This window comes from Nothobranchius furzeri, chromosome 8, assembly GCF_043380555.1.
Source record: "Nothobranchius furzeri strain GRZ-AD chromosome 8, NfurGRZ-RIMD1, whole genome shotgun sequence".
NCBI lineage: Eukaryota > Metazoa > Chordata > Actinopteri > Cyprinodontiformes > Nothobranchiidae > Nothobranchius > Nothobranchius furzeri.
Genome location: NC_091748.1, coordinates 66,392,953 through 66,414,397, shown reverse-complemented (window position 1 = coordinate 66,414,397; position 21,445 = coordinate 66,392,953). Strand labels below are relative to the sequence as shown.

At 42.0% G+C, this 21,445-nt stretch overlaps 1 protein-coding gene across 12 annotated transcripts in view; it reads left to right on the top strand.

Annotated features, from left to right (window-relative positions):
• Positions 1-21,445, top strand: part of dennd1b (DENN/MADD domain containing 1B) — a 127,532-nt gene that overhangs the window by 88,308 nt on the left and 17,779 nt on the right. For all 12 annotated transcript variants that reach the window (XM_015970893.3, XM_015970892.3, XM_070554241.1 and 9 more), the window contains 4 exons: positions 6,392-6,517; positions 11,921-12,022; positions 19,235-19,325; positions 20,157-20,197. In XM_015970893.3, coding sequence (XP_015826379.3) covers positions 6,392-6,517; positions 11,921-12,022; positions 19,235-19,325; positions 20,157-20,197 — 360 coding nt within the window. The remainder of the gene's footprint in view (positions 1-6,391; positions 6,518-11,920; positions 12,023-19,234; positions 19,326-20,156; positions 20,198-21,445) is intronic.

Here is a 21,445-nt window from a genome sequence, read left to right as displayed (position 1 = left end):
CTCACACATCACAGCCTAATTCCTTCTATTCTCCTCCTCTCCGCCTCTCGCTGCTTTGCTGACACCGTGTACCAATACATCCCTAGCCCTCGTACATTTGATCATTTGTATTCCCAATCAAGGGGGAACTTACGGCGTACACTCCTACTTCCTGTATTTCAAGCCTGCATATGGAGGCTTACAAATGAATGAGGGGGTTGAGGTTGTGTCTGCGCGCCTCTCCTGAGATCACCTGGCACACTTAATCAAACATCGCAGCTTTAATTTGGTGTTCAGTTTGCACAGAACAACATCTACATCATCAGCTGTAACAGCAGACAGCAGGCAGTGTTTCCGTGCACACGCGCGCGCACACACACACACACACACACACACACGCACACACGTGTCAGAAAAGAAATGTTCATCAGCGATATTTAGATGCTCTTCAGGAGTGAACTTTTGCTACTCACAGATTTTTGATTAGTCCACTTGATGCTCTCTGTTAAAGCCGTGTGTGTATTATGTCTTCTGGTGTGTTCGAGCAGACCGAGACCACTCACATGCTCCACCGAGTACGTGTTAGCTCGGAGCGAGGAAAGAGTTTGCTCCACCTCGGATACAAACTTCCCAGAACCAGTCCGCAGTGTGTGCCACAACAAGCTCCAACCAAAGATCCTGATGTGCTTTGTTTTTACTTCCTCCCCTCACCTTGTTGAGTGTGTATTTTACCAGCTGCAAATGTCAGACGCTGCTCATCTGAAGCATTATTTTATGGGTTGTGATTGTTTGAAACGGCGGCGAACTGTTCATTTGCTCTCGCCGCGGCGTGACTAGCCCCTCGTTTACTCGTGTGGCTTTTAAAAGCTGCACTTCATTTTCACATAGCCGCTCTGCCGGCGGTTCAGTCTGGATTACAAGTCAGAAAGAGGGAGAGAAGCAACACCCACTGAGATAGTTATTGAAGCGAGAGATGACATTTAGCTATAGTTAATTATGTATGCAAAACTCTGCCGTTCAGCTGCTGTAAGAGGTCAGCCTGACAAAGTAACCCCACACCGGGAGAGTCTCATAGCCCTATTAAAACACACACACACACACACACACACACACACACACACACTCCTCTCTGCAACTCCTTTCCCCCTTTTCTAAATGCTTTACATGTACTCAGCAATAGAGCAACAATAGTTCTGCCTTATCTTTTATCTTTTAATCTTTTCTTATCTACTCTATTAATCCTAATATCGGGATTACTCCATCCTAATCATTTAAGTAATAATCCCTATTATTGTGCAGTTCAGCAGTCAGAAAAAGCGTTAATTGAAAATTAAAAAAAAAATTTCTAATAATTATTTTTAGATGAGTGAATTTTTGCAGCCCTGTGCCCTTTGTGCTTAGAGTGTAGTCTGCCTGTTTTCTGTGTCTTTGTTCAGAGTGTGTGTGTGTGTGTGTGTGTGTGTGTGTGTGTGTGTGTGTGTGTGTGTGTGTGTGTGTGTGTGTGTGTGTGTACTGTTCAGACTGCAGCACATCAAAAGAAAGTGGGAGATTTTCATAACTATTTTTTCTTTGTAGTTCTTTAATTGCGTCCCCATGGCTTTCTTTCCCTGGACAGAAGCTTACACAAAACACTCTTTTTGCAAAGAGAAAATTCTACTTTTTTATTCCGTTTTCTTTCCCAACAACAGACGAGTCGGGTCATTATCAGGGAGAGGTTTGCCTCATAGTTTCAAAAATTCAGAGTAAAATTCTAAATATCTGTTCAGAGCTTCGTCACACATTGTTTTCTCTGATTACTGGGTTGTTTTTATTTTGTTTTTATTTATAGTGAATGTCATACTGGCAGTCCAGCAGGTTTATTTTATATCTGAATTGTTAATTGTTGGAAGTTTATGGATTATGCAAAGCTGTCATCATTTATTATTTTATTTTGAACTCTCACAAGTAAACTGATCTTTGTGTTTTTTCTCTTTTAACTGGTAAAGAAAACCCCAACTTTAGATTCAGGACTTGTTTATATTAAATATTCATGAGGGGGCAGCAGTAGCTCAACAGGTTGAGTGGGTTGTCCAGTAATCGGAAGGTTGCAGGTTCGAGCCTAGCTCCGGACAGAGAATTCTGCTGTTGTGTCCTTGGGCAAGACACTTAACCCACCTTGCCTGCTGGTGGTGGTCGGAGGGACCGGTGGCGCCTGTGCTCGGCAGCCTCTCCTCTGTCAGTGCACCCCAGCGTGATCCGTTATAAATGTATTTGTTTTTTTCAAGCTGCTTCCTTTTTTTATTCAACCTGCTAAATTGCACGTGTGTGTTTCAGTTCAGTGGACAGAGCAGTGACTTCTGGTTTTAATCAAATTACAAAAGAATCTTTTATTTATTTCACACCTGATTACGTTTCTGCTCCTTTAGTCTTCTGCCTACCTGGTCAACTTAACCTGGTGGAGTAAATCTAAAGTCCCGACTCACTGAATCAGCAAATGAACTTAACCCAAAAAATATATAGCGTAACAGAATAATTAAAACAATATGGAGTTGTATGAAGAAAGGTGTAACGTTATTACATTGCATTATTATTACCTTAATATTATTACAATTATGATATTGTTACTATTATTGATTTACATTAAACTAAAGCCCTTATTGCCCCAAATCAAAAAATGCATACGTGGAATGTTTTCATAGCTTTTTTTCATGGTGAGGGAGTTAAAGGGTTAAACAGAAGATCCTCAGCTTTGTTATTGTCATTTTATCTAGAGTTACAAACTTTTAGCTTTTTATCCACAAGAGTTTGAAACCGTGAGCTCACCCTGCGGAGCACGACCTGTTTCTGTCTTCAGCTGTGACTTTGCTGTGGTCTTGTCTGGAATCAGGTGGTTTATGACCTTTTAAAGGAGATTTTACAACTAAATCTGTCTCTGTTTGCTTACAAAAGTGAATCTTTACATCAAATCAAACATTCAGTCTTGCTTAAGGTAACCTGGGAAAGCTAGGATTATTTCATCAAGTATTTTTACATTTATATTGATATATTTTCTCTGTTTTGGTCAACACTGCAGTTGAAACAGTAACACAGGATGTTTATGAAGTAAAAAAAAACCTCCACTCAGACAAATTTAGCTGATATTGGTGACAATCTTTAAAGGGTTTTCGTTTTTGGGGGGTATTCTTCTTCAGCAGATTAACTTTAAAGGTTCTTGAGACACAAACACTTTATTTATTCTAACTTTAAACATGGATTCTCTTCAGGAACGAGTTCGACCTGCAGGTCTTTTTACAGCAAGGTGTAACAACTCTGTGTCGTCAGGGAAAATATAATCACCTGTTTGATCATTAAGAGTAGTCTGAATGGATGAGTGTAAGTGAACAAGCGCGCGTGTGTGTGTGTGTGTGTGTGTGTGTGTGTGTGTGTGTGTGTGTGTGTGTGTGTGTGTGTGTGTGTGTGTGTGTGTGTGTGTGTGTGTGTGTGTGGGTGTCTGTACTGTTTGCACACCTTCACACAGATGCCTGGCGTCACCTGCAGCAGCATCATTCCTTACAGTCGGTCCGGGATCATTGTTGCACCTGCTAATTACCATCTCCAGCTGGAGAGTTAAATGGAGATCTGTTCTTTGTCTGACCTTTGACCCCGTGCTCTTTATGTGACGCACTTCAAACCCTGTTTGGGGCTGTCTGGGCCGAGCCTTAATGAGGCCCCGTGTCTGCCCTCTGTGGGCTATACGCCTCGGATGCCCCGCTTTCATCCCCGACTATCTTCCCTTGATGTAAATTGAAAAGATCACAGCTACGGGGAGAAGACCTGTACTGGAAAGGCCTCTCTGCATAGATTATGAATATCATAACTCAACAGTTTTTTTTTCTTCCTTTCTTTCGCTCAGCCACCCACTCCCCTCTCTTCTCCTGCCACCCCTTCCCTGTACAATGCTATAGTTCTAATTGGACCCAATGGGGGAGTCTCTGCCTTTGATCTCATCACCGCCGCTGTGACTTTACACTAAAAAATGTCACTGCCAAATAGGGTTATCACCTGTAGAGCCTGGCCTTCCTCTGATGCCTGCACGCATCTCGTTAGCTTCACTCAAACTGTAGAAGTTAATTAGTTTGACAGAGCCATTACCGCGGAGGCATACCTGATGATTGTGGCGTAGGCACCGGATTCCAGATCCGATTACTAAATACACATTTAGTTTTTGTGTCGGGGATGTGAACGAGCGTACGGTGTCAAGAGCTTTGATTTCTATTAGCAAAAACGACAATCGCACATATCTGCAACAAAGTATTTGACTTAATATATGTGACAATTTAATTATTCATTACATTTGACTAAAGAGGAGTCTCTTTCTTCAGCCTTCTCAGGAATAAACGTAAAACTTTGAACTCATCACTCGATTGCCCATTTCTTTGACTTTGAGGAGCAAAACAGCAGCGACTGTTTCCAGCCTCATTAAAAAGTGTTTGCCACTGGAGTGCTCTCACCCATTCAAAGCTGTTGTACAGAGTAAACTCTGCTACCCGTCTGCTCCGACAGTCTGCAGGGTATGCCTCCCCATCGTAGACTGACACTGTGTTCGCTTTGATTCTCCACACACACACACACACACACACACACACACACACACAAGAAAAATAAATCAGTGATAATGCACATAAGTATGAAATATTAATTCCAGAAAGGGCTTTACATAAACATAAAAGCATTTAGTACAATGAGTGAATATGGAGATGACACTTGTTAATTTAACCATAATAAACTTTCTGTTTGATGCCTCCAAGCATTTGTGATGGCAGCGTGGGGATGCTGTGGAGAGTCGGGAAGCCCAGGGGAGTGGAATCAACACTGTTCGTTTTGTCTTCGTCCCAGTTTAAGACCGCCACGCTCTGTCTTGCTTTTCTTCTTTGTCTCTCAGCCTCTCGGTTCCTCTCAGCGTGTCCTCCGTTTGAGCGGCGCTCACACTTCGCCTCTCCTCCACGGAGTTATTCAGACGGTCTAATTGCTGACACCGGGCTGTGATATCCACTAATCCTGCAGCTGCCCAGCGTGATCCGTTATAAATGTATTTGGTCACCAATGATTGAATTAAACCCGGTTGAAATGTCTTCACACCTCAGAAGAACTTGACACAACCTTCATGTTTTCTTTGCTCTTCTTTATTTTTTACTTTTCACTAGTTAAATAAAAGTCTATGGTGCTGCTTTAGAGACGTGAACACAGGACACACACACACACACACGCACGCACGCACCTGTATCCCAAATGCACCAGAACGCACACCACAACATGTTGCCTTGCTTTAAAGGTGATTGAATTAGACCAGTAAAATTTGCGATGCAGTGTTAAATGGGAAAAAGGAGGCTGCTAGCTCTAAATGTTAATTTGCTCCGTTTCTGCTTGTTTCACACACACTTTTGGATTTCACACACCACCTCAGCGTGCGTGAACCGTGTGCCCCTCCCGTACTTGGGAAGCAAATAGTTTTTACCTGCAAAGTTTCGGTTTAGTTTACATTCCTCCTCCTTGCATATGAAACATTTTTATGTTCACAAAACTATGAAATGTAGAAATAAATGAAAACAACATGAAGGATTTTAGATCATAAACCTTTTAGGTAGAATTTCCTCCTTTCCCCTTCGCTACCAGGTGACTGAGGCTGTAGTTTAGACTTTCTGTGCTTTTGTGCGAAGCAGGCACAGCCCACACAGAGTGAGCGACAGTCCCTCACTACATGACATCACTACTGTATCTCTGCCGCCTCCTCGCACTTCCACAGCACAGTCAGACCACTGCTGAGCAGGTGAGGAGAGCCTCTTGACAACTTCCTTCCCAGACTCCCCAGGGCCCGGTGGCCAGGGTGAATCTTTTGTCATCCTGAAACAAGCTCGGGCCCGCTGCTCCTCCACTCTCGCCTGGAGTCCTGGAGACGACGCCAGGAGAGGGGGAAATAATTAAAGACGTTTTATGTCAAGAATCCCTTTTCTAGAGGGAGTCTGGGAGAGCCAAGAGGGGAGGGGAAAACAGCAGGCCTGGATGGAAGGAGCAGGAGAGAGTAAGACGTGGAGGCAGAAATGAAAGGGAGAGAAGGTGATGGCGGAGGAAGAGAGGCTGAAAGAGGAAGAGCTGAGATACAAGCATCCATTTCCTCTCCTCTGCACCCCCTCCCTTCTCCTGCCACCCCCATGCACTGCTCAATTAGCAAAGCAGCAGGTGCTCTTAGCAGCACAACAGATAAGCTAGGAGGAAAGGCTCAAGCTTTCCTCGTTCTATTCTACTCCTTTTTGAGATGACCTGTAAATGTGATACTTCACACCCAGAATGGGCTCGCTGTTTCCTCCACCAATTTCAGAGGTGATAATTTAACTTTTACCCTCCTCCTCATCGCTTTCCCTCTCTTCCTCCATTCCCTCTTCGTGTTTTCCACCAGGTGTCCTCTCTGAAGAGCAAGCTGAAGAAGCAGTCGACAGCAACAGGAAGTGGAGTGGCGAGGGCCTTCCTGAGGGCGCAGGCCGCCCTGTTTGGTTCCTACCGGGACGCGCTCAGATACCGACCTGTAAGGATCCGATGCCTTCCTTGTTCCTATTATGTTTAGAACATTTAGGCATAAAATCAAGTAGGTTTAGTGTTGAATCTGACTTCTCTATTGATTAAAGATCTCCTGATTAGTTTTTTTTATTGTTGTTGCTTAGATGCTCATTTTTTATTTTTTATTTAATATCAGAAAGGTGAAAAAAGTTTTGAGGGATGGATATTTTTACTTTAAAACTTGCAAAACTACTTTTTAAAATACAGAATAAAGAGTAAAATAAATGTTCCTAGGTATCAAACTCTTCAAATGCACCTATTAAACCACTTTTCATTAAGTATTGTAATAAAAAACAATTCTTACTGTCTAATAATTAAAATAATGAAAGTTTTATGTACTTAAGTTTCAAATTTGATCCTGATATGTTGAAAGAATTTTAAAAAAAGTTACAAATAAACAGAAAACTGTTTTGACTCGTATCCAGATGCTGTGATTAACTTTGGTTAAACTCTCTGTAAAACCTAATAAAACCTAAATCAGGCATTAAGGCCACATTTTATACTCATAAGAGCAAGCAGAACCATCCACAGACATGAGCTGAGTGTGTTTTCTCCTAACGTGCAGCTCGTTGACGGAGTCTGATCAGAAGTGAAGCGAGTCAAACTTCACTCGTGTCTCTTTAGGCCCGGGCAGGTTTGACTCGGAGTAAAAGGTGTATTTTCAGTCAGAGCGCAGAGCTAAGGTGGGCTTGTCTGAAGCAGTGAAATGTCAGAAGAGCTGAAAAGAGTCGGGACGTTCCCTTTGAAGATCCCTTTTAGCCACTTTTGGTGTTTAACTCTCCTTTACTAAGCCCCCTGAACATTTCTTTTCTAGATCTTCTCTGCTTATCAAGTCTGAGTCAGAGCAGAGCAAACTACACCATGTCCTGTTTGTCAAATAGCGAAGCCTTTGTTCCTTCGTCTTTGAGATTAATTGGACTTTGTGGACTACCGGAGTCAAGATGCTACATTATTGATGCCGTCTCTCTTTTCTTTGTATACAGCCGGTATACGAACACGCTGCCTGCGTGTATGTGCACGAGCACAACATGCAGTCATTTCTCGGTTCGCTCACGCTCTGTTTTCTTGTAGACAGGCTCCGTATGAAAGCCTCGGGTTTAACATACATGCTAATACAGATGTGGTGCATCTGATTTCATACAGAGACAGATGCTACCCTGCCTTCTGCAGTTTGTTGAATATCACTCTGCTGTTTAGGGTTCAGAGAGCTAAAGAGAAGATCTTCCTGGAGAGAGTTTCTGCTGTGGGGTCTGCAGACCCATAAGCCTCTGCAGGAGAAAGGGTGTGGCGTCCTGCTGAGCTGTAAATGAAACAAAACCAGAACATGATAATGAGCTGAGAAGCAATCAGCTGATCTCATAGGTTATCAGATTCTATCCTGTCTCTGATAAAAGGGCCTGAATTAACAACTCAGATTAGTTTTACTACCATTCATGGACTGAACTTGGGTGTGTGGGTGTGCATAATTCATGGATGTGAACTCTAGTAATAAAACAGCAGATTTAGTTAAAGTTGGAACGAACCAGCCATGGCAGAGAAGTAACGATCAGCATTAAAGACTTTATTCCTGTTGGGTTTTTTTTTTATCAGCAAGATAATTGTTCACATTCAGCAGAGGTAAAAGAAATGAGAATAATCTCAAATAAAAGGAGGAATTTACAGGTTTAAACTCAAAAACAGGTCCTGCTTTAGTGTGTTTATTGTTGGATCCATAAAAACGTAGAATCATGAAAACATACGGTTGTCAAAGCGAGATTGTTGTTTAAATTCTTAGTAGAAAGCAGACACTTCTAGTGTTTATGAGCCTTCTTTAACCTAAGGGTGTGGTCAAATGAGGTTAGAGACAGGGCAGCTGGGTTGATGTGTTTGTGGTTTGTAGCAAGTCAAATCCTTGATGTCACTTTTTACAAAGAACAATAAAATTACAGAGTGCAGTCGACTCTGTCATACATAAATCATAACGAGTAATATTAAAAATGTACGATATAAATACAAGAAATCCGCTCTGGAAAATGTGGCACAGGTTAGGGGTTGGGGTGTCTTACTGCGTCTGAGGAAAGGATATAAAGGAATTTTATTGGGAAATCAGGGCCATGATTGTTCTTGGATTTTTAAAAAACACTTAAAGGGGCATTATGGAAGTTTGACAGCCAAAACATGTATAGAAATAATAAATGTCTTCTTCATACATTCTCCTGCAATGCCCTGGTCCTGTAGAATGAGCCCTGGCATTTTTACTGTTATTGCCTATTTTTCTGTAAAATCACAGAAAAAGAGAGCTGCTCGGGTCTCTCGTGCAGAAGACCCGGGTTCGATTCTAGATGTGAACATAGTTTATTTAGAGTTTCTTTTTTACATTAATGGTATTTTTTTTTTTACAGTAAGATGTCCAAATTTTTATTTGAGACTCGCCGAACGGCATTGAATTCACAGATAAAAAAGATGTGGGTTCAAATTTAATTTTGGAACAAATTTTCAAGCAAGGGAAGGGAATGATCTGAGCATGCAGGAGGACTGACCCATCATACACCTTTGTCGGCTGTGCTGAAGAGAAAGGTACAGAACCAAATCACACACACACACACACACACACACACACACACACGGGACTGTCTCAGCTGTTATTTTCGTTAAGGATTGTGCACATACTGCATGCGCACCTCGTGCATGAGCCTACTGTTGAAGCTGCCTTTACACTTTTGGCCTGAGGGGGCAATCGTGAGCATAAAAATTCAAAACTCCGTAAAGTCCCTTTAAGTATTAAAATAATAATATGTAATTAAAACCATAATTTAATCTAAATCTATGTGGAGCGAGAGGGTTCAACTTATTTGCAGCACGAGTTTCCTGCTCTCTTAAGATGTGTGTCGTTTAAATAATGTTGTAAATTAAATGTGAAGTCGTTTCAAAAAGAGCAGCAACACATTTTTAATGTTTAGTAAACATGAATTGCAAATGTTGAATTGGCAGCACACCAGAACTGACTTTAACAGCTTCAGAGTTCTGCTGCTTCCTTTTAATGTTAAACAATTCACTCTTAACCCTTTAAAGCCCAAACTGCCTCTTTACAAACTGCATTTTTCACATCCTGAGCTCTGTCTGAAACACACCTCCCTAGCCTGAGGGTTTTCTCAGAAACACACGAGATTATTTCATTCCTAATCTTTGACAAATAAATGAGCCTAAAAAACTCCTTTAAAAGATTGAAACCTTTGACCTTTAGCGTTAATCCATATGTTTTATCTAATAATCACCAAAGAAAATGTGCTTTCTCTTTAAAGGTGAAAATGTAAATATTAGAATATGGTGCAAAAGTCCATTTATTTTAGTAATTCAGCTGAGAGACCATCTAAAGGCTCAGGAAGTCTTTGTGGGTGTTCTGCAATCATTAGCTGAGAGTGTGACACTGAATCTAGAATATTGAACTTTTTCATAATAATCTAATTGTCTAAGATCCTAAATGTGGGGTTTTCATCAGCTGTAATCCATAATCATCACAATTATAACAAATAAAGGCTGAAACATCTGCCTTTGCATGGAATAAGTCTGTCGCGTGTATACGTTTCACCTTTTAAATTTGGTTTACTGACATAAATGAACTATATTTCAGTTTTTTATGTTTCACGTCATCCTGAATACATGCCTGCTCCGGTGAAAGATGTGTTCAGACATTTTTTTAAGGATTACATTTGACTCCTGCAGAATGAGCTACGCAGGCACCAGAAAACAAGTCAAAGAGCAGATTAGTACTTGTATTTGTGTATTAGTTACAAGTACAAGTACAAATGTACAACTTCTGCGTGGACATGTTGAGTTTTATCTTTTAGAGCACAGAATATTGAGGAGAGAATATTTAGATGAATCAAGCAGAATTTCTTGTGCCGAGTGCTTGGCTGCCAATTGTCGCTACCATTTGCAGCTAAATAACTAAAAGTCACATCTTATAGATTGAGTGAATGATGAGACTGAGTTTCTGCACAGGCGTTGCTTTGGAAAGCCAAAAAGAGACATTCTTAGAATAACTCTTGTTATTATTATTATTTTGGAGGAAATATCTGGAGTTTCAACCTAATAATGCTCCTCTCTTGTTTATTAGATCTGGTGCACGTTGTAAAATCCTTAAACTACTCTCAACTTTTACAAGAGAATCTTCATTTCAAACTTTTCTACTGTAAGTGGAGCTCTTTTCCTGTGAAGTAATTTAGGCCACTGATAGCATCCGCCCTTCCTCGGAAACGAGGTTATTCTCCCTGTTGTTGGGTTGTTTTTGTGTGTCACACTGCGCTCGTAGCCTGGAACAGACAAAGCACATTGTTTTACTTCAGAGGAATTTAGAGCATCATTGAAATATGTGAGAATTATGTTAATTATAAGAAAACATGAAGTGGAAATGACTGGAGGGCAGCGTGTGATTGGCCTGCAGTGCTTCTGTTGTCATCCTCTGTGTCTGTAGCTCACAGGCCAACAGACATGATGTAAGAAATGGTAATAATGTGATTGTGTGTTCGTGTGGAGAACTGGGAAGTTTACGGGGACACCGTCATCGGGTCCAGTGTAGATTGTGTACGCTTCCAGGGAAGCTAGTTTTTGTTTCTGTTTTAACTTTTCTTCTGTTCTTGTCTTTTTGCCACAATTAAACCAGTTTTTCTCTCATTTAGTTGCACAGTTATGAAGAAATCAGCTGAAACAGTTTTACTATTTTAGGTAAAAATGAATCTGCCAGATGGGGAGTGATTGGAAATAATACAGTTTAATTTAAAGTAAATCATTAAAGGCCAGCTTTCACCGACAAACGTATTTTTTAAACGTGATTGGTCACGCTGAGTTTAACATGCAGACTAAATGTGAAAATGGTCTTCTACCCCTATTTCCTGCATTAGCTGTCGATAGAAAATAGACGGGGAAACGCTCTAATTAGGTAATCCACTCAGATCTACGTCACTGTAAGGTAGCATTCATGAACTTGCCCAACTTGGCTGTTGGTTTAGCATCGAGGAGAGAGCAGAGAGGTAGTGGTAGCTAACTGTTAGCATTAGCAACTTCACCACACAGCAGAACTCCTTCTGGCTTGTGTTATTTGTGGAGACAAAACATCAACGTTATGGCGCAAACAGAGTCAGTGGTAGAGTCACGTTTCTGTTAGCCAATCAGAGGTGAGATCCTACCGTCTTCTGCTCACCTCTTCTCTGGCTCGTTTCTAATTGCTGAACCAGGAGCACCAGAGCTTTTTTTTCTACAGAGATCGACTCAAAAGACATTCATTCCACTAGAGACCACAGCACATGTGTTCACAAAACAAGTGAACTAATAATGATGAAAACTAGTTTGGCATTTTGAATGTGTGTCTCTAATGTTTGTGTCGCCTCCACAGGGAGAACCAATCACATTCTGCGAGGAGAGTTTCGTCAACCATCGCTCCAGCACCATGAAGAACTTCCTGTCTATGGCTGTCAACCTGCAGCTCTTCAAACAGGTACAAACAGATGTGTGTAATGATGTCCTACATGCTAAACCAGAGGCTAATGCTAAAACAGAAACATCCAGCCCTCTCCCATCAACAGCAGCTCGTATCTGACGTTTTATATATACTTTTGAGCCCACTGGGCATTTTCTCTCTCAGTTCCTCTTGTGCTGTTCAGGGTTCGCACCACGTATCTTGACAGTTGAGTTGAGAGTGAGGAGGAATGTAGAATCCTGGGATTACGGACGGTTACTGACCCGTACAAACTGTTTACTGTGGTTATCTCAGAGCGCCCGTTTTAATGTGTCTGTTTATCCAGAGCACAAACAACACCGTGATAAGTTGGGGAGGAAGAAAGTCCACCGACTGAACCGAACCACAACAGAGTCCTATCCTCGACATGTCAAAGGAAAAATATGTGTGGGGAAAAAAAGAACTTCTCAGAGTTTCCTTTAATGCGTACTTCCTATGTGATGATATGTTTATTTCTAGGGATTTTGTTTATGTGTGAGCAGGTATCCGTTATTCATGTGTGGTTTAGCTACACTCATGCATAGTTGGGTGTGTTTTTACTCCCAGTCCCTTCAGTAATGCTAAACTTAGCAGATCTAGAGTGAGAGGGACAACACCTCTGGCTCTAAAAAAAACGTCTCCTCCTTTTGCTTCTCCTCACCGTTGTCCTCTCTGACCCATGGTTGTGTGATTTTCCCCTTGAGAGTACACACAGCAGCTCTCAATCAGCCTTTTGTTTCTCTGGACACCCTTGTCATAATTTTCCCAGGCAGAGACGATAGCGAGCACCAGTTCAAAGCTTCCTCCCAGCCGGCTGCCTCCACTGCGGTAGCATTGGGAAACAGGCCCTTATCTGCTCCTCCTCGCCAGTCCAGGGAATGGGGCGAGCTTATCGACTCCACTCCCGTTTCTGCTAAAATGAGCTGGGCCAGTGGTTCGCCCGAGCGCTGCTCTGACCATGACCCATTTCCGCTCCCAAACACACAAGCATTACTCAACTTGCGCGGCCACACACATGCACACATAAATTTTTATATGGATAGGTCCACTCCGTGGGACTGAAGAGGTGCTTCTGCTCCTCATACTGTTCCTGTTGGATTCAAGCTTTGCTTCTTTATTTACCTTAATCCTGTTTACAGACAAGTGATTACTTGTAGATGAGACGTGTGACTGATGTTTGTAGTAGTTCCTCCAACAAAATAATAAAAAGAAGTACGCTTGAATTTAGCCAAAAGACTTGTTCGTTAGAAGCTGTGGTGGCTATTTGAGTAAAGGTCTTGGACTGAGTGCAGGATTACTTTTCCTGCTGGTTAAACCTTTATTTGCAGATTATTTTTCCTCTTTTGGTTTGTTTTCCTTCTCCTCTAGCTGAGGTAAACGCTTTATGTTTCCTGTCCCAGCGGGGCTGGTGACAACGGGCCCTCCTGCTCAACCAGCAGCTTTGGTCCCTCTGTTATCATACGGCGAGGCCTTTGAGGTCGAATCAAATGAAACAATATTCCACAAATTCAGTGCAGTACATAAATTATTCATTTGGAAAGCCAAGGTAAAAGTGTGAGATTTCTTATTCACTGTTTTCCTGGAATAAACCTCGGAATTTAAACCCTATTCTTGGACTCGCCTGACGTCCTTCCACATGAAACGCTGGCTGACTCGCGTGTACGTGATTCTGAAAGTGTTACCTGAACTCGAGGTGTTGACGTACCTCAGCAGGAAATTGCTTTTCTATGTGTACTTTATTGATTGAATGTTTTCTCTTCTTTTAAATGACCTGTTTTGCTGTTATCAGCCGCCAGTAATCGTCTCTAACTTGAGCAGCATGGAGTCGTTAACAAAAACCTGCATGCCATTATTGTTAACCGGGGGGTAAAATTGCCCGGTGGACTGAGAGACGTGTGCTGTTATTTGACAAATATTTGCATTTTTTTCTATCTGCACATGCATAAAGAAAGGAGTGTAGTTCAGTAATGTGTTTAGGAAGCCCATAGCAGAAACATAAGTGCCGTATTTTCCGGACTATAAGCCGCTACTTTTTTCCCGCGCTTTGAACCGTGCGGCTTATAATGAGGTGCGGCTTTACTGAAGATTTTTCTTCACCTGCCAGGGGGCGCTTTAGCAGAAAGTGAAACAGGTGGAAGTCAAAAGTGGAAATCGAAGAAAGTGCTCATTTTAATTTAAGCACATGCAAGCAGCCGGCACGACGAAGAATTATTTTCAAATCCGTACCCCCTCATCATGGTAACTACACGTATGAGTTCATATGATGCCGCATTTAAGTTGAAGACCATCGATCTGGCAGTAAAGGAGGGAAACAGTGCTGCCGCACGTAAGCTTGGCATGAATGAATCCATGGTTTGGCGCTGGAGACGGCAGCGGGAAGAACTCATTCAAGCCAGCTTCACCCGGGGATGATGACAGCAACACGGACAGCGACACTGACATCGCCACAGAAAAGGTATGCGACGAAGCTCTTCTGAGGCTGTTACACTCCGACACTGAAGAAGAGGACTTTAATGGCTTTAGTGCGCAAGAGGAAGATGAGAGCGAATGACTTTTTCTGGTAGGCAAGTGTGTTTTATTTACTAACCAGGCATGTTTTGTGTGCAGTTTTTATTTTCTAATCATCCGGGGCTTATTAATGCTGTGTCAGCGCTGTTCTTTTCTTCTAAACATGCAAATTACCGGTAATAACGTGTCAGTGCTGTTTTTATTTTATAACATCCAGAAATATGAATGCTACCAGTGCTGTTTTCTTTTCTAAACTTGCAGAAATGTTCACCCGTGTTTAAAATTGGTTTTGTTGAATTAAAACAACAATGAAAAACCTCCGTGAAGCGTCTGTCCGTCTAATTATCTTATGTTATGGCCATACATGCGCTGTGCACCGGAGACCTGCATGTGGCTGCTGCGCCACGGCTTGTAGTTGAGTGCGGTGTGTGTGTAGAAAACCTTTTTTTTTTTTTTTTTGCTGGTGCGGCTTATATTAAGGTGCGCTCTATAGTCCGGAAATTACGGTAATTTTATCTTACTCCTCCATGATGTAAAGCCATTACACTAATCCTAAATTAAACACACAAGCCACATGCTGCTAAAAATGTCACATTTCCACCTAACACACACACTGTTTTGTTTATTTTTTTCTCCTCTTTCCGCTCGGTCAGCAGCCCATCTTTAAGAACAGAACAAGTGGGAGAAATCTTCAGAAAGAATGCGGGGGAACATCTGTCAACATTAAACTGCTTCCTATCAGCCATTCTCAGCTCCTGCAGTCTCTCAGACTCGCACTAAAACCCACATTGTCCAGTTTTCACTATCTGAGCGGAGACGGCCTAAACGAATGTTGTTGGCGGGATCAGAAGGGGATCTTATACCCAGATGATTTACTGTCAGAGGTCTTCTATATGTGCGTTTGTTCTTTTTAAGTGTTCATGAGCAGAATAGTCAAGGCAGTACAGCTGCTGGAAAACAAAACTAGTTTATACATAAAACTTTAATCTTTAATGTGGTTGTTCCATCAGTTTCAGCACAGAAGCTGAGGGGAAAAAATAGCTGCTGATTTCAGATTGACGAGTTTTCCAGCATCTCAGTGCCAGACCTGAGATGCCACTCGGTTCCTTATCTTTCCCAAAGGCATATTTACATTTAGGAATTCGTCACATAAGAGTCTAATTAAACTTTTTACGTGTTTTCACCCTATCCGTCATTTTTCATCTGTTTATTCGGGGGTCAGGCAGCCACTCTGGTCATCTCATCTGAGGGATTCCCAAGGTGTTCCCTGGCCAGCCAAGAAACATGTCCTGGGCCCTATGACAGAGCTTCTCACCCCATCTCTTAGGGTGAAACTCATTTTGGCCGCTTGGATCACGGTCTGATGAAGCAAACAGGACCACTGTGGTAAACCCCAAACCTACAGGCAACAAGAGGAGGGGAAACACGTATGCCCACCCCTGCTCAGGGCCTCTCAGTGGGAGAAACCCCAGAGTAGTGGAGAGTCCAGCCCCTCTCAAGGAATCTGGTTCTGGTGCCAGAACCATGCGTCGAGGTGCGTTCGACTATATCTAGCTGGAACCTCACATACCAACTCACTCTTTCCCCACCAGAGAGGTGATATGCCACATACCAAGAGCTAGCTTTTGTAGCTGAGAATGAGACCACCTTCAGCTACCATCCAGCGTAACACATAATGCACCTGACCACTTTGGTCCCTTCTACAAGTGGTAAGCACATGAGAAGGGGGACCCACAACTCCTCTAAGGGGCTATGCCTGGTCGAACTCCATAGGTGAAAGCCCGGTGTTGGTACAAGATCTGCTCGGGTGCAAGATCGGCTCGGGGTCCTTCGACTGCTGATGGCGTCAAAGTACGGCAAACCCACTCGGACAAAATACACTACACATCTATACTGTTGGATAGAATTTATCAGTTTCGTTATTAAAATAATGTTTATTAAGACGCAAGTTTGTGTTTATAATGGTATTTGTAAAATAAAACACTATATTTTATTCATAATGTTGATCTCCTCTTTGAGCACATCCCTTGAAGGATCATAGATATTAGCAACACCTGTGAAATTGTATTTGCAGGAAAGAAGTGTGTCCCGTTTATTGAAGTATTTTGTTTAGTTTTTGACGTCTTGTCCATGCGTAGTTCAGGTACGCTCATAGCTGCTAGCCAAAACTCTGGAGTTAAAAGTTTTCTGGCTTTACTAAAATACCTGTCTGTACTTATTTGATTGATGGTAGTTTTACTTTCTATAAGACTCCAAATGTAATCATTTGGCACGTTTCTAATTCATAATTTGTAAGAATGTAATTGGTGATATTAGCATTAGCATTCCTATGGGTTTTTCCACGCATATTAGCATTGCGCTAACCACTCGCTGCCAAATTGCAGCCTTTGCGAGTAGGAAATCTCCTTTTGTCACATCACAATTTAATTGCACATGCAGTTAATCGTTCAGCCATAATATACATGCAGCTCTATGCTAAAAGTGTATTTTCAAATAGGTAATGATGGATTTCTTTGTAAAAGTTGTCCATCTTTCCAACAGAAAGATTTGACTGGACCAACGTAACGTGATAACAACATAACGTCATTACGTAATTCCGTAAGGTTCATGTTCAGCAACTACTTACACGTCATCGGCAGTCGACGGACCCCGAGCCAATCTTGCACCCGAGCAGATCTTGTACCGACACTGGCCACCAGGCGCTCACCAACATGCCCTGACTCCGTCCTGGCTCTGGAGGGGGCCCTGGTGACCCGCGTATGGGTGATTGACGCAGTTTCTCATCATAAGTGGTCTATGGGCTGCGCTTTGTTGGATCCCTCATTTAGGACCTGTTTGCCATGGGTGACCCTAACAGAGGCATAAAGCCTCAGACAACTTGGTGTCTTTGGGACACCCAATCCCCTCCACCAGGGTAAGGTGTCAGCCCAGGGAGGGGTGACCTCATTTACAGCTTCATGAATTTAAATTGTAAACAAAGGGAGAACACAGTCACTGACTTGTGAATGGGTGAATGTTCTTGTAACAAAATGGGATGATTTACACTTAGAAACTGGATTACACAAACTCTGTCAAAATCTTGGATTATAATAAAACTATGAAATTAATCACATAACAAAAGCCCGTAGTTACAAATTCTGATGAAATCAAAAAGCTTTGAATCATTTTCTTTTGTCTTAACAGCATTGACCCCACTTTGGTCTTAACATTTGTTTTATTTTTAATGATTATCCCTAAGTAAAGGAAAACGAGCCTTCGCCTTTTGTGCCAACACACATGCAGATGTAGCGGGGTGTTGTTGTTTTCTCTGGTTTTGGTTTGCATGCTTGTGATCACAGTCTGCCATTCTTGAGTAATGTCCAATTAAGGCCCACAGCGAGGCAGGTAATCTGGCCGGGGTTTGAGTGGGGGTGTTGGAGTGGAGGCGTGAGCGAGGTGATGATTTGGGTTGATTATCTTGGCTAATTGGGCCAGCCATGTAGCAGGCAGCGGATGGAAGCTGCGGTCTCACCTCTCATTAAAATGATCTAATCATTAGTTTTCCAGCTCTCCTGACCAGAAGAGCGAGTAGCCGCGTCGGTCGCTAGTTAGCAGGCTGTCCCTGAGGACGCGAACCCCAGAACAGCCTGTACTGGTGTTACACTGCGGACACAGAGACACGGCGGGGGTGAGGAGGGGGAGGACTGTTGCTGCTAAAAAAAGAAAAGTGATCCAACAATATGTTGTTGTAAAGTTTTTGTATTTAAAAAAGGAGCATAACATTTATCATTAAAAAGTTAAAATAAGGCTTTAAAAGTCGCTGGAGTTGATCACTAATTAGTGAAACTAAGTAAATAAAATCGGCTTCAAACACAGATGGTTGGGAATGAAATACTAATTATTCTGGTCTGTAGTTTGTTGAATGTTCCTCATACTTGACATGAAAACAGGTAAAAATGATCGTGTTTCATATGTGTTTTATTTCTAAACACTTGAAAAAGTTCACTTTTCTGTATTTTCAAGGATTTTATCTGTTTAACAGGAATTTAAAAAGTGTAAAATTATCCCGTGAATGTTTAGAAATCATCAGAAATGAAATATTTTATTTTCTTTGGATAAATGTAAGGATTTTTTTTCTCTAAAATGCAAACTTGAGCCGTTCTGCTACTCAAACAGCTGAGCTAGTAAATTTTTCATGTTGAAACACCAGATTCTGTTTAATTCTCCTAAAAAGCCTCTGATATATTTGTATAAATGTTGTGTTCGTTCTGTATTTCCATCCCCGTTTTGTTTTGATCAAACATAAACAAAACTATTTTACATCGTTTTGTCTGAAGAATTTTAAATTATCTGGTGATTTTCTTACATTTAAAATCATATTAATGTGATTTAGTCACCGTGCTCGTGGAACGTGTTGCCGTCTCGGCCGTTAAATCCATATTTATGACGCGGAGTTTTATGTGCTCCCATGTCACAAAGGAAGGAAATTAAACTTCCTCATGTCTCAGACAGTGTGCAGAAAGTAGTCTGCTCCTATAATCCCTCACCTGCTCCATATTAACAAATCCCCATTACCTGCAACCCATCTAATCTAGGGTTTAGTTTCCGTCAGGTAGGATTAATAACTCCCCTCTCAGGCTGGAGTGTTTGAATCTGTGTATATGTGATCACCCCCTCCCACCCCCCTGCAGTCTCTAATAAGCGTGATGTAATTTATGGTTGTAGTTCATCGACGGACGGCTGGCCAAATTGAACGCAGGCCGCGGCTTCACCGACGTGTTTGAAGAAGAGATCACAGACGGGGGCTTCTGTGGAAGTGAGTACTCCTGGGCTCATTTAGCTGCTGCATACTTGCTATTATAGGTGTAGAAATAGTGAGGAGAACTCGAGGAAACCTAATAAATAATGGTTATTTCTCATGATACAATCACAAATGGAAATCTGCAGTAAAAATAATTTAAACTCTGTGAAAGCTGTTGTAAACACACCGTCTGTCGGTCTGAAGCTAAAACAAGTTAACAGTTGGCTCAGGCGTCAGGATATCGGTGTTTTATGTTGAGGGGAGCAGAAAGGCAGGTACAGGTTATGTTCTGTAGTTTAGTCACTACAAAGATCTGACCGAAAGAGAAATCTGGTAACTTTTGAGGGAACAAAATCTTTGACATTGGAACTGTGAAGTGAAACGTCAGCCATGCCAGGATGGATCTGAGTGCTGCTCAGGTTTCTGTTGGAGATCACAGTGAACGAAAGAGGGGAGAAAACATTTTAATAGAAGAAATGAAGCTAATGCTTCATGTTTTATTCCTCCTGTCATGACAGCAAACATAACTAAAGTACTATATGATTAGAGTTGATCATGTGACTTTTGACCCCTGAGCTACACATTTTTCACCCTCTCAGATCAACACTTTGTAACCGGGAAAATCTAAATTCATCTGCATGAATTAGTTTTTTTTTTTTTTTTTTTTCAGAACTTTATAGAATAAATAGCTGAATGATGTGCACGTGTCTCTGTGCACGTTGGATTGTGTCCCAGTGAGATTTACACAATTATGGCTGCGTCGTCATGACAATATTGGGCTGCTGAGTACAAAATGATTAATTCATGCCTTTTTTTTTTTCTTTTTCTTTTTTAACATCCCTTCAGGTAGCTCAAGGTCGTACCAGCAGTGGATGCACACGGTGAAGGTATTTCCAGAAAGTTGTTGGTATCGTACCCAGAAGGTTTTATCAGTGGTGTTTTTGTTTCATTCGTTTTGTGGTGGAGTTATGTTTAATTGAAGATGTGATTGACACAGCTCAGCGTTTGAAGCTCTGGTGTGGCCTTTGGAAGGAAGGGGTTGCCCTGAACGTACAGTTCCAGTGCCGTGTGTGTGTGTGTGTGTGTGTGTGTGTGTGTGTGTGTGTGTGTGTGTGTGTGTGTGTGTGTGTGTGTGTGTGTGTGTGTGTGTGTGTGTGTGTGTGTGTGTGTGTGTGTGTGTGTGTGTGTGTGTGTGTGTGTAGTGGCGCGTGCAGCAGGACAGTGGATACAGACAGGGAGGAAGACAGAAGTGATTTGACGTGACATGTTGATCTGGCAGCAAACACGGGCGTTTCTCCGCTGAACCAGCCCGAGAACACACATCTCTTCCTTCTCTTTCAGGCTCCTACCCTTTTCCTTCCCATATCTTTCTGTCTTTATCTCTCCCTCTTTTCATCTCCATCACCCCTCCCCCCCCCCCTTACTTCTCCCTCGACCTCCCCATCTCCCCACGCCGTCAGCGAAGGCTGAATTAGTTCTCTAGAGTGATCTTCAAAGGTTTGTTAAAGTTCACATTTCCTGACTGACAGGGATCTATAAGAGAGGCCTTCACCTCGGCCCCTCTCCTCCTCTCTTACTGCCAACTTCTGAAACGCTGTCTGCCATTTACTCTGTTTATCCGTTTAGTCGGCGTTTTGAGCTTACACTAAAGACTAAACAGAGACCCGGCAAAGGAAAGAAGCAGCAACTCGGAGGGAACAAGAAAGGCGCCGAGAGAAAGGCTGGGTATCATAATGTCAGTCTGCCAAACTTAACGTATGAATTAATCCCGTTCAGTGCTTTCCATCACTGTTTTAGGCTTCTTTAAAATAAAAATCCTCCTGAATGCTGCGAATCGCTCCGTTTACCGCCGATCAGTGAGACTACGTTATTCTCCGTCAGCACAATTTTACTGCAGTCGTTCCTAAAACCCTGACAGCTGCAGAGGTTTCGATTGGTTTGGAACAAGTTATAATAAGAGAAATGTTTATTGCTGATTGATGTGAGGAAAATCACAAGTGATGATTTACAAGAAGTAAGAATAATTTAGCAGACCGAAACATCTGGAATGAAGTAACTTTAATCCTGTTTGTGATGCAGATTTTTTTGAGTCTTGGAAACAATCAAAATCGCCACTTCTTTTTTTTCCTCGGGGG